Source organism: Suncus etruscus, chromosome 10, assembly GCF_024139225.1.
Source record: "Suncus etruscus isolate mSunEtr1 chromosome 10, mSunEtr1.pri.cur, whole genome shotgun sequence".
Taxonomy (NCBI): Eukaryota; Metazoa; Chordata; class Mammalia; order Eulipotyphla; family Soricidae; genus Suncus; species Suncus etruscus.
In genome coordinates, this window is record NC_064857.1 from 112,819,006 (window position 1) to 112,833,727 (window position 14,722).

The following is a 14,722-nucleotide window of genomic DNA, read 5'->3' on the forward strand; positions in this document are numbered from 1 at the left end:
CTCTTTTAGTGGTACTCTTCGGGCATGCAGGATTTGATTGCACGTATTCTTTAGCTCTGGTAGTTTCTCTTTAATGATGTTCTTGACCGTTGTTTTTTCCTGAAGATTTTCTTCCTGGGTCTCTGGAACTCCAGTGATTCTTAAGTTGTTTCTGTTGAGCTTATCATAGACTTCTATTTTCATCTGTTCACATTCTTTGAGTAATTTTTCCATTGTTCACTCATTTGCTTTGAGGCTTTTTTCCAATCTCTTCTGCTGTATGGAGTTGTTATTCATGTCATCTCATCTTCTAGTGTACCAATTCTATCCTCAGCTGCTGTAGACCTGTAGGAAAGCTCATCCATTTTTTTCTTCAGTTTATCTACTGAATTTTTCAGACCTGTTATTTGACCTGAAATTTCAGTTTGGAGTTTTTTGATTTTTATCTTCATATTCTTATTAGTGTTCTCTTCTATACTTTCTTTGAGTTCTGTGAACATGTTCCATATGCGACTCTAAGCTCCTTATCTGAAAGACTGACTAGTTGGTTGGCCATGTTCCGGTCATCAGAGTTGCCATCTTCAATCTCTATGTCCGGCACTGGCCTGCGTTGTTTCCTCATTATCACACTTGTGGGTTTTTCTACATGTTGTGGTTGTATTCATGGCTGCGTAGTAAAGCAGAGCAGCTGCTCTCCTCTGGCTCCTCCCTTTCTGAGCGGAAAAACTTGCCTCCAGGGAAGGCTAGCTGTCCACAGATGAAACCACACAGACAGGAAATCATGCCCGCAGATGCCGCACAGAAGACAGGCAATTCAAAGAGATGTGCCATGCTTCAGCGTTCCATCAGAGTTCAACCAGCTCCTCCCTTTCTGGGTGGAGAAACTCATCTCCAGGGAAGGCTAGGCATATATGCAGATGAAGCCACACACACACACACACACACACACACACACACACACACACACACACACACACACACACACAGGAAATCAGGCCCGCAGATGCCGCACAGAAGACAGACAGTTCAGAGAGATGTGCCATGCTTCAGTGTTCCATCAGAGTTCAACCAGCTCCTCCCTTTCTGGGCAGAGAAACTCATCTCCAGGGAAGGCTAGCCATATGCAGATGAAGCCACACACAGAAAATCAGGCTTCAGCATTCCATCAAAGTTCTGATTTGCATATTTTGAACAATCCTTAATTTCTTAGGATTTTAATCGTGATGTATGACTTTTTAATTTTGAAGTGTTATCAAACAAGTCTAGTTTGCTAGAATTGTTGAGTATTTTTCATCAATATTCAAGGAGATTGTTCTAACATTCTCTCTTTTGGTAGTATATTTTTTCTGAAAATGTTTCTATCTGCTTTAGATACTAGTGTAATGCAGCTTCATAGAAGGTGTTAGGAAAAACGTTTGATATCAATATCAAAGCCAAATTTGGTTTGATAAAATTGTTTTGAGTATTGTTGCATCAATATTCAAGAAAGTTGATTTAAAATTTTTTCTTTTGGTAGTAAATTTTTCTGGAAATATCTCTATTTGCTTTGGATATTAGTGTAATGTAGCTTCATAGAAAGTGTAATGGAGGGTTTTCATTTCTTTGATATTTTGGAAGAGTTTAAGGATCAGTGCCAGTATATCTCCCCAGTTTTGATAAAATTCACCCATAAACCTATCTAGGCCTGGACTGTTTTTCTTGGAATTATTCTTAATACTATTTTAGTTTTCTTGCTCATAATTATTCATTTATCATAGTAAAGTTGTTTATAGTAAGATTTTATAATATCTTGATTTTTGGGAGATTCCATTGTTATTTCTCCCCCTTCAATTCTGATCTGATTTGCTTTAGCACTTTCTCTTTTTTTCATTATGAGTCTCACCAATGGTTTGTCTAATTTGTTTATTCTTTTGAAGAATGTGCTTTGGGTTTTATTGATTGATTGATTTGGTTTTATTAATTATTTATTGATTGATTTGGTTTTATTGATTGCTCTCTTGTTTCTATATAACTAATTTCAGCTCTGGTTTTTATTTTTTTCTACAAGTATTTAGGTTCTTTTGTTGTTTGTTCTTCAGACATTTAAGGTATGCATTTAGGATGTTGATTTTACCTTTCTCTTATTTTCTTATGCATGCCTGTATCGCTATAAGTTTCCCCCCTACCTATTGCTTTTGTTTTGGGGCCAAATCTTCTATTGTTCTGGTCTTATTCCTGGTTCTGCACCCAGGAATTACTCCTGGTGTACTTGAAAGACCATGTGGGATACTAGGGATTGATCCCCGGTGGGCTATGTTTAGTGTACTATCACTCTGTCCTCATAGAAACACATTATTTTTGGTTTATGGGCCACATCCAGTGGTACTCAAGGGTTATCTTGGTTCTGTGCTCAGAAATTACTTTTGGCAGGTTCCAGGGACCATATGAGATGCTAGTGATCAGAACCCAGGTCAGCATATTTAAGGAAAATGCCCTCCCCACTGTGCTATCACTCTGTCCCAGAACACATTTTAAATATAATTATTTAATTCTTAAATTTTTTTCAGAGTGGGCTTACAGAGTTTTTTAATAATTTTTTTATTGTGACCAAAGTGAATTATGAATCTTTTACAGTAATATTTAAGGGACATAGTGACAATGAGTCAGGGTGTTGTACTCCCGCCACTCCTGTTCCCAGCATGCATCCCATATTTTCCTCATTTGCCACCTGGACTGCTAGTGTAACTGGTCCCATCTGTGTATAGCTTGTTGTAGATTGGGTATCGATTCTGTTGTTATTGACTTTGGGTTTGGTGTTTGAGTCTGAATTTTTAAATTTTTAGATAGAGATTTAGTTGTATAAAGTTCTTGGGAATTCAAGAAGATACAATGATATCATTGCAGAAAGCATCAAGAATATCATATTTTTGTTATATAATCACCCTACTATATTTGCCTAAGGAAAAGCAAGTTAGAAAAAAACTTAATTAACTTGTAAATCTTTTCATGATTATTATAATTTAAACAAGTGAGAGATTCTGACAAGATGGTAGATAAGTAAATATGCTAAATTCTCCTTTTCCCCACATTTTCAAACAAATGAAAAAATGGAGTAAAATGGGTATGCTAACAAAAAGTTTATGGTTGTAGAAGCAGTGTCTCATAGTTAGAGGTGGCAGGGCACGGAGAGGATAGAAATGTAAGATCACTCATTGTGTTTCCATGATAGCTAACATGTGAGGAGGGAAGGTGCCATTTCTTGCAATGCTTTTGAGGTTGAGGGGCTGAAAAATATATCAGGAATTCTGATACTAGGTGATTGAAATATTGATAGAAATACACATGGCTTGTCCCAAAGCAGAGAATCTTTGTTCCAGAGAAGATTGAGATAGTAGAGAGCAGAACTCCATGACTGAATGCTAAGTAACAGAGAGATAACAGCAGTGATAGACAGCAAATACTCAGGAAGAAACTATGGATCCAGGGCTGAAGAGTCAGGTACTCAGCTTCTGGAGGGACTAAAATATCAGACAATTTTTAATACTGATGACATGAGTTTTATAGGTGGTGGTGACAACTTGGGCCCATGATGACTCCAAGCACAGTAGAAACCTGGGGGAGTGGAGCTGTTATGGAGATGGGCAGAGATTAACCAAGTGTTAAAGGTAGACTCATTCAAGAGCTTGATTTTCATATCTGGTCTTGAGCTATGTGGAGTAATTGTGCTGTCCATGCTGAGGGCTCTGACAGGGATTGTGTCTTCTACAGTGTCACCTAATCCAGTCAGAATCTAGAGTACCTAAACAGAAAATTGCTTCCAAGGTAGTCACCTGTTTACAGATGACCCTTGAAGACTTTGAGACACACCCTTCCTGTAACTAGTAGACTGATTGCAATCCTACCCTATAGAAACAAGCTCATTCTCCCTCTAGATACACTCTAGTGAATTATTTGAGTGTCAGAACCTACAAAGGCATATCAAACAATACTGAAGATAATCTAAAGGGTTGTGAAGCCAGAAACTGTGAAATAAGACTAGGGATTGTTCCAATCTCATGCCACCTCTCATAAGCCCAGATACCAATAACCCTTTTGAATCTTCAGTTTGTGGATAGTAGAGAGAAGAACTCCATGACTGAATGCTAAGCAACAGAGAGATACCAGCAGTGATAGACAGCAAATACTCAGGAAGAAGCTATGAATCCAGGGCTGAAGAGGCAAGTACTCAGCTTCTGGAGGTACTAAAATACCAGACAATTTCTAATGCTGCTGACATGAGTTTTATAGGATTACTATAGTAATCTGCACACTTTTCATTGTCTTGGATTTTATCCTGTATTAAATTTATATTTTGGCTTCAATCATCTGGTCATAAATGACAAAATGTCAGCAAGGAAAGGATAGAGACCTTGCTAACCTGGGCATATAATCTAGTATTTTACCCTGCTGTCTACAAATATGAGATAAGACTTATATAGCAATCTAAAATTATTGCTCAATTAATCATGTAATATTTAATATAAAATAGTTAATAAAAATGAAGAAAAAGTAATTTTCCACAAATAATAATAAAGACAAATGAGAAAAGTTGAAATGTGACCAAAATGGGTAGCATAGTTGAAGAAGGCTCAAAACAAAGAAAATAACAATGTTAAATAAATAAGAAAACCAATTAATGAAATATGTTTGAAAATACTTTGAGCATGAACTATATAATAGAATTTAAAAACACAATATAATGATACAATGAAAACAAAAATGTGGCTTAAAAGTAAACAAGATAAAGCAGTTGATAGACTCAGTGAGTTGGAAAGTTTGGTAATGAAAAACACTCAAACAGAAGAAAACAGAAAAATGGTTTGTAAATAGGAAAACAATGTAAAAACCTCTATTAATTATATTATATTATATTATATTTATTATATTATATTATATTATTTATTATATTATATTATATTGTATCATATCATATCGTATTGTATCTTATGTATCATATCATATCATATCATTATTATATTATATTAATTATATTAAGAGGAGTTATATCCGGGGCCGGGCGGTGGCGCTGGAGGTAAGGTGCCTGCCTTGCCTGCGCTAGCCTAGGACGGACCACGGTTCAATCCCCCGGCGTCCCATATGGTCCCCCAAGAAGCCAGGACCAACTTCTGAGCGCATAGCCAGGAGTAACCCCTGAGCGTCACAGGGTGTGGCCCAAAAACCAAAAAAAAAAAAAAATGAGGAGTTATATCCACGTTAGAAGATAGTGAAGAAAAAATCAATATAAACCTTATTTGAAGAAATAATGGCTGGGAAATTTATTGACAAAGAGAGGAAAAATATTCAAGGATTCAGAGTAAAAACATAATAAATCCAGACACACCTTAACATGTAATTAAAGTGTTAAAATTTTAAGAATAAAATACTGTGAAAATAAATAGGACAAACAAATTGCATATAAGAAAATCCCATAATATTATTTGTGAATTTTCAACAGAAACTATATAGATCACAAGGGAATGGCATATTATTTCATTAAAAATGGCATGAGAAAGTAATAGCATAAGGGAATGGCATGAGGTTATTTTATCTCAAGAATTATGTCATGTAAGAAAATACTCAAGAGCAAATACCCAATTCTTATAGATTATCATTTATAAGATAAGGAATGAAAACAAAAAATAAATATTCACAAAAATAATAGCAATTCATCATCACCAAACTGATTTTTCAAGAAATATTTAAAGGATTCTTAAAATAAAGAGAAATAATTATGCCAAAATTACATGATGTGATATGAGAGTGAATATAAAATTGTGGCTCACTGAAATGAATAAAAGATAAATTTAACAGGATACAGAATAGAACTTTACTTGCTAGCCTCAGGAAAACCTTCAGACGAAATTCATGGAAAGAAAACATGAGAAACAGGAAGAGGAGCTGAAGCAATCCAAAAGGATGAGGTTATAACACACAAGAAAAGAAAAAGAAAATATGAAATAATACTGTAGTTTCATTCAATCTTTTGCTAAATATTTCTGAGGAGAGAAACAATTATGGGTTTTGAACAAATTTTTTGAGGCCTTGATCTTGAAAGGCTAAAAAAGAAAAAGAAAAAAAAGAAAAAAGAAAAAAAAGAAAAAAGAAAAAAAAGAAAGAAAAAAAGGCAACATGAAATAAAAATGTTAATGACATAGTGACTTGGCTTAAGTTTTAGAAGATTAGACATTGGCCATTCTTCCCTGAACTTTGGATCCTGTCTATAGAACAGCACAGTTTTCTGCACCACCAGCAGAAATCGAACTTCTACTAGGGAAGACTGTAATGCTACCCTGGCACCGACTTGCTCCAGAGTGGGTTCTTTTCACACCCTGAAGACTTGGTAACAGCAGTGATTTGCTTTCCTGCAGGGTTCCCTGCATTTCTACATAATAGTGAGATGAAACGAGAAGATGCTCTGTGTCACCAGACTTTGACATATGATTGGTACAAAAACCAGAATCTCTAACTACAGAAACCTGACTGCAACAAACATAATTGAGAAGAAATTTACTGGGACCACAAAGAAAAAATTTCTTTGTGACAAATTAGACAATTTAGACAAATTAGACAAATTAGGACAACTGTAATTGGTTTTATAGCAGGATACTTCATGGGTAGGATATTTTCCCCATCTTTTGTTCTGTATACGCAAAAAAAAAACAAAAAAACAAACAAACAAACAAAAAAAACATCCCCCATCCCCAAAAAAACCCACTTATCACAAACACACCTTTTAAAAAGAATTTCTTACTTTATAAATAGGGGCTCCCACTTTTATCAGTGAACTTTGGAACACAAATTACTTTGTTTTAACACATATTTATGCATTTTTCTATAAAATTAAGAAGAAAGGAATAAATAAAGGCTGAGGGCCAGGGTACAAGTGGTCTCAGATGCACTGGTAGGAAAATAAAATGACAGAACTAAATTCCAAGCCAAAGTAAACAATAAAAGAATCAAGAGACCTAAATTTTAACAATCTGAATTTAAATGAGTCTGTAATAATGGCAGGTCAGAGAGCAAAGGATAGTGGTATAGGATGCACTCTGGGTTCATTGGTGGAGGAAATTTGACAGTGGTGGTAAGAAGGGCCCTGACTCACTGTATATCTGAAATTCAACTATGAAGGATTCTGCAGATCATAATTTTTTCAATAAAATAAACTAAAAGTTGAACTAGGACAGACTATGATTTGATCCCCCAGCGTCTCATCTGGTCCCCAGAGCCAGGAGCAATTTCTGAGCACATAGCCAGGAGTGATTCCCGAGCATCACCAGATGTGGTCCCCCCAAAAGTTAATTACATAGCAAGAAAATACCTAACCACAAAATAATATCACAATGAATACTTATACTTCAGTAATTATATCATATATTAATAATATAAAATTAGTCAATTAAATTGCATAGAATGACTTAATGTAATTAAAAATAAAAATTTGTGGTACTTGTGGAAACATAAACTCCCAAGATAAATATAGTATCAAAGTAAAATATTGGAAAACAGATTCTGGCAATTTTGAACAGTGCTGCAATGAACATAAGAGTGCAGAGGGTTTTATGTGTTACATTTTTGAACTAATAGGGTATATTACTAGGAGTGGTATTGCTGGGTCATATGGTAGCTCAATTTCTAGTCTTTTGAGGAATATCCATATTATTTCCAAAATGTCTGGACCAGTCAACATTCCCACAAGCAGTGAATGAAAGTCCCTGTATACCTACATCCACAGCAGCTCTGATTGGTCTTGCTCATTTTGATGTACACCAGTCTCTGTGTTGTGAGATCATATCTATTGTTTTGATTTACAAATCCCTGAAGATTACTGTTGTGAAGCATTTTTTCATGTGCCTTTTGACTATCCATATTTCTTCTCTGAGGAAGTTTCTCTTCATGTCTTTTTACAAATTTTGGATGGGGTTAGACTTTTTTTTCTTGCTAAGCTTTTATAGTGTCTTGTATATCTTAGATAGGTATTGGGTAAAAAATTTCTCCCATTTTGAGGGTAATCTTTGTATTTTAGTCACCACTCCTCTGATGTATAGAATCTTTTAGTTTAATGTAGTCCCATTTTTATCTTTGCCTGAGAACACATAATTGGATTAAAAAATTATGAAAATACTATGCAGCTGTTCAAAAAATGAAGTCAAAATTTCCTTATATGCAAATGGATACAGATGTAGAGTGTATGGTGAGTGAAATGAGTTGGAAAGAGAGTAATAGGCACAGGTCTGTAGCCCTTAATTGTGGTATATAAAATAGTATAATATTAATATCAGAGACAATGCATACTAGGGCCAGCAGGACTATCCATGGTAGGGAGCTTGCTACAAACAAATAGCAGGAGGAGTTCAGTTAGGGCAGAGGAGGAACTACTATGACAATGATAGTTGCAAATGATCACTTGGAACAAAAGCTAGGTCCTGAATACTCATTCAATAATATTGCAATAATAATGTTGCAAACCACGGTGTCTTAAAGTGAAAAAAAAATAGAAGGAAGAGAGAGAAAAGGAAAAGAAAAATGTCTGTCACAGAGACAGCCAGGGGAGAGGGCAGGGGGAGGAAACTGAGAACATTGGTGACTGGAATGTGCACTCTTGAAGAAATTGTATATTGTATGACTCTTGTATATTGTATGACTGAAACTCAATTATGAGCAACCTCATATCTATATATGTCATATCTCATGGTTATTCAATTAAATGATCTATTTACCAAAAAAAACGAAGGTTGTAAAACAACCCTAAATACAATATCTTTTGAAAATGAAGGCATATATATGTAAGATAGATTTCTGACTCTATTTTTATATCCCCTATTTATATCCCCCCAATCTGGCTTTTTTTAAATAAACTTATTTATTTAAACACAGTGGTTTACAAAGTTCCTAGTACAGTTATTTCTGGCATTCAATGTTTCATCAATGATCCCAACACTAGTATAATATCCCCTCCACCATTGTCTACAGTTTCCCACCCTCCCAATCCTACTCCTTGTCAGTTACAAATAATTTATTTAATATTCATTGTTATAACTAAATGGTAATACAATTATTGAGAAAATTTTTATTAAAAATGTAGTTTCATAAAATGGGGTCATTATGTGATTGTCTTAAGGCATACTAAGCTATTTGTTGCTAGTTGAACATTCTATTATTGGTTTTCTTTGTTAAGATTACTTGGGTTCTGTGATAATTTCATGATTAATTTGGTACGTTCCTACTGTGACATCAGTATTGAAAAATAAAGGGGTACAGGTCTTGTGCAACAGGAATTGGATGCTCAGATGAGCTGGGCCAATGAGCTGACACAAGAGTGACTATGGACTGTGGGTGTGATTTCTGGGACTTTTGAAAGTATAGAAGTTCAGGGGTGAATGGATAAGGTACTTGTCATACTTGAATCCAGAAACCCCAGAGATCTCAGTATCAAAACTGGTATACCTATATTTTTGGTGGTTAAGTGTCTGCAGATTATTGGAAATGTGAAGTTGGACCATTGCATAGTGGCAGTTGTGGGATGTGTGTGCAGTTACTAAGATTTCAGTAGGGTGGGAAACTCTCTCTATCCCTGGTGCCCCAGTACAATCAACTAAAAGACCAGTCCAACCATGAATTTATTTTGCATCTTGGCTTGCCTCTATTTTGTTATGTTTTGTTCTGGAGACATACCCAGCAGCACTCAGTGGTTAATCCTGACTCTACATTCAGAAATAACTCCTGGCAGGATCAGGAGACCATATGGAATGCTGGAGATCAAACCTGAATCAGTCCCAGTACAGCTGCATGCAAGGCAAATGACCTACTTCTGTTCTATTGTTCCAGCCCCTTCTTGCCTCTTTTATGAGAGTTATAAGTCTATGGCCCAATTCCAGCTTTAAAAATTAATAAAAAAATATAGGGTGGGAGGCAGAGTAAGGCAGAAAATATTTAAAAGATATAAATAGAAACTATAGAATTGAAATCACGATTAATACTATATTGTGCTTATTAATATATACTCCATGTGCAGCACCAGGTTTTACTCCATTATTAATAAAATAAAGTAGTAACGTTGATAATATGGTTATATAATAAAATTCAAAGCCCAGAAATGAACTCACATGTTTATTAAAATTTAATTATAACAAAGGATTCAAAATCTTATATTGTTTTCAATAAATGGTGTTGAAAAAAAGCCAGGCAATCAAATGAAAAAGAATAAAACTGAACTATTTTCTAATTCTATGTACAAAATAAATTCCTTTATAGTAGATAAACAACCAGAAGACACAAACTATAAAGTACATAGAAAACAGTGTATATGAAAGAATCTGTAACACTGGCAATAGATACATTTTTGATTAATTAACCCCATTAGCAAGGAAAGTGAAAATATACAATTAGATCTACATTAAATTGAAATGATTTTTTGCAGCAAAATGTAAACAAATTTGCAAGAACAGCTTACTGAATAAGGGTGTATTTTGTATAATATTGCATTTTATTAGAAGAGCTTAATATTCAAGGTATAAGAAGAATGTATCTGTATGTAGCAAACAACAATAACAAAAAAACTCAATTTAAAAATGGGCATAAAATCTGAATAATTCTGAAAAGAGGACAGATGGTTAATATGCATTTATCCTTTTTCTCTTGATTATCAAGTACATTTAAATGAAAAACATAATATTTCTCTTCAGACTGAAAGAATGAATTACATTAAAATGAAGAGCAGCAAATGTTGGAGAAGGTTTGGTAGAAAAGGAATTCCAGTAAAAATTTAGTAAAGGTGTAGCTTTATGTCACCATTTTTTAACACAATATGGCATTTCTTCCAGGAGCTAAAAATCAAGTTTCCAATAAGCCAATAATTTCACTTGTAGGTGTATATATAAAGAATGCAAAAATATCAACATAGACAATTGCTTTCACCCCAGTGCTCATTGTAGCACTATTAATAGTAGCTAAAATACAAAAACAGGGCTAGAGCTATAGTTAATAAAGAACTTGCCTGTAAATGGTCAACTTGAATTCAGTTCAAACATTATATGTATAGCCTCTGATTCTGCTCAGTCAGAAGTAAGCTCTGAGCACTAACAGATACGGTTCCAAAAACAAAACAAAACAAATAAAATTTGGAAATAACTGAAATAACTATTGATAAATAAAGGGTCTTTGTTTCTGTATTTTTATGGCAAACTCAGCAAAATAACAGCATCTTATAATTAATGTGATAAACAGGTTTGTTTGATGATGCCTTCTATTAAGCTTAAACAGAGTAGTTGTGGCTTTGCTGAATTGCTAAAGCAAATTAAGTTCCAAATGTTTTCTACCATCGAGTATTGCTTGAGAGAAGCAAAACTACACTCTGATTATTGTTGCTCTTTGAACTATTACTAATAAACATATACAACACTGTGATATTTTATCTGCAGTTTTGCATTTTGCTTTTAGTTATCTCCTGCAAGCTGTAGTCCAAAATATAATGTACAATAAATTATTTTGAGAAAGATAACATTCACCTCAATTACTCTTTTAGTTTATTGTACAGTTGTTCTATATTTGAGTTTTTACTTTTTTACTTTGCCTAGTTTAGAAATTAATGTTTATTGTAGGTATGTAAATATTCACACATAGATAAATAGATAGATAGATGATAGAGAGCTAGCTTGTCATATTGTCTGTTTCTTAAGAAATATAATTTGGACTCTGAGGACTTCAGGGGAAACTTCTATGCCTATCTGCCTGTGCTTCTAAATCCCCGAAGGTTTCCTCAGAGGCCTAGGGAGCGCACCCCCAAAAAACTGCATGTTGAAGCTGCTGAGTAAGTACATTCTGGCTGCAGGGGTTGCTGTCCAATAAGATGAGGTCTCTGGCCTGTGGAGGCTCCGACCTGCTGTGCATTTGTTCACTCTGAGGACTTCAGAGGAAACTTCTACGCCTGTCTGCCTGTGCTTCTGAATCCCCGAAGGTTTACTCAGAGGCCTAGGGAGTGCACCCCCAAAAAACTGCATTTTGAAGCTGCTGAGTAAGTATATTCTGGCTGCAAGGGTCGCTGTCTAATAAGCTGAGGTCTCTGGACTGTGGAGGCTCCACCCTGCTGTGCCTTTGTTCACTCTGAGGACTGTCAACTAGAGGCAGCAGAAGAGTTCACTTCGTGGCTGCACATTTCTAACCAATAAGCCCCACCACAAGACGCAAAAAAACACACTACAAGTGTGACAATGGGAAAACCTTACAGGCAAACACCATCCACAGAGAATGAAGATAAAAGCTCGGATGACCAAATAAATTCCAACCACCTGATTAGCCTTTAAGATAAGGAGTTTAGAATAGAAATATGGAATATGTTCGTAGAACTCAAAAAAAGCATAGATTATTTCAGAAGAGAACACAAAGACAGAAATCAGAAAACTCCAAACTGAAATAACAGATCTGAAAAACACGGTTGCTCAACTGAAAACCTCAATGGATAGCCTCGCCAACAGGGTATCAGCAGCTGAGGAGAGAATCGGAGTACTGGAAGATGTGATGCAGAAAAACTCAACACAACAGAAGAAATTGGAAAAGAACCTTAAGAGAAACGAACAGTCAATGGAAAAAGTACTCAAGGCATGCGAACAGTTGAAAATAGAAGTCTTTGATAAACTCAACAGAAACAGTATAAAAATCATTGGAGTCACAGAAACCAAGGAAGGAGATCTCCAGGAAGAATCAACTGTCAAAGACATCATCAAAAAGATACTCCCAGAGTGAAAGACTACATGCAATCAAATCCTGCATGCCCGAAGAGTACCAGCTAAAAGAGACCCAAAGAAAAACACCCCAAGACAAATCCTTGTTACAATGACAAATCCCACAGATAGAGATAGAATATTGAAAGATATTCTATCAGCAAGATCAAAAAGGGAAATTACATTCAAAGGAGGATCCATAAGACTTACAGCAGACATGTCACAAGAAACTCTCAAGGCCAGAAGACAGTGGTGGGATATTGTGACAAGACTGAATGAAATGAATGCCTCACCGAGAATACTGTACCCAGCCCGAATCACGTTCAGGTTTGAAGAAAGGATACATAGCTTCATAGATAAACAGCAGCTCAGAAACTTCACAGACTATAAACCAGCCTTAAAGGAAAAACTGACAGGTCTAATCTAAGACAAGAGAGACCAACAAACACAGCAAAGATTACATTAAATCCTATAACAATCATCTCCTCAATATCAGTGGACTAAATTCACCAATTAAAAGACACAGAGTGGCAAAATGGGTCAAAGGATGAATCCAACCTTCTGCTGCCTACAAGAAACACATCTGAATAGTCAGAACAAACATGGACTCAAAATCAAAGGCTGGAGGAAAATCATCCAAGCAAACAACACCCTCAAAAACGCTGGGGTGGCCATATTAATATCTGATGACACCAACGTAATACTCAGAAAAGTGGAAAAGGACAAAGATGGACACTATGTACTAATCAAGGGATATGTGCAACAGGAAGAAATCAGACAATTAAACATATATACACTCAATGAGAGACCAGCAAATTATCTAATACAGTTACTGACAAATATGAAAGAAGAAATCAATAATAACAGAATCATTGTGGGAGAACTCAACACGGCCCTATCAACACTTGATAGGTCAACCAGCCTGAAAGCCAACAAAAACATACTAGCCCTGAAAGAGCAATGGAAGAGAGAGGACTAGTAGATATATACGGGACACTCCATCCCAAAAAACATGAATACACATTCTTTTCCAAGGTACATGGGTCACTCTCCAGGATAGACTACATGCTGACACATAAAACATACCTCCATAAAATCAAGAGGATAAAAATCCTGCAGGCTACCTTTGCTGACCACAAGGCTCTGAAATTAGATGTGAACTACAAAGCCACACAAAGAAAAACTTTAACAAGTGGAAATTAAACACAATGCTACTGAACAATCAGTGGGTCCGAGATGAAATCAAAATGGAAATTAAAACTTTCCTTGAAACAAATGATAATGAAGACACAAACTGCCAGAATCTATGGGACACAGCAAAAGCGGTCCTGAGAGTAAAATTTATAGCTCTACAAGTACACATCAGGAAGGAAGAAGGGGCATACCTGAATAACTTAATGACGCAGCTCAAAAACTTAGAAAATGACCAACAAAAGGAACCAAAAATAGGGAGACAGAAGAAAATAAAAAAGCTGAAAGCAGAAATCAATGAAGTGGAAAACCAAAAAACAATCCGAAAGATCAACGAAAGCAGAAGCTGGTTCTTTGAAAAAACAAACAATATTGATAGACCATTGGAAAAACTCACAAAGAAAGAGAGAGAAATATGATAACCCATATTAGAAATGAAAAGGGGGAGATCACGACAGAAATTGCAGAGATCCAAATGGTCATCAGAGACTACTTTGAGAAACTTTATGCTACTGTACATGAGAACCTAGAAGAAATGGAAAAATTCTTGAAAACTTATAACATTCCACAGTTAAGTAGGGAGGATGTAGCATATCTAAACACCCCCATCACTACTGAGGAAATTGAAACTATTCAAACATCTGCCCAAAAAGAAAAGCCAAGGCCCAGATGGATTTCCTAATGGATTTTTTCAAATCTTTGAAGAGGAGCTACTACCAATCCTAGCCAAGCTCTTCCATGAAATTGAAAAACGGGAACACTCCCAAACAGCTTTTATGAAGCCAACATCACCTTGATACCAAAACCAGACAGAGACG

General features: G+C 35.5%; 1 protein-coding gene across 1 annotated transcript in view; it reads right to left on the reverse strand.

The window, feature by feature from the left end:
• NPSR1 (neuropeptide S receptor 1) overlaps nt 1-14,722 on the reverse strand; it is a 249,539-nt gene that overhangs the window by 192,771 nt on the left and 42,046 nt on the right. The window contains 1 exon segment of the mRNA XM_049781739.1: nt 1,834-1,838. Coding sequence (XP_049637696.1) covers nt 1,834-1,838 — 5 coding nt within the window.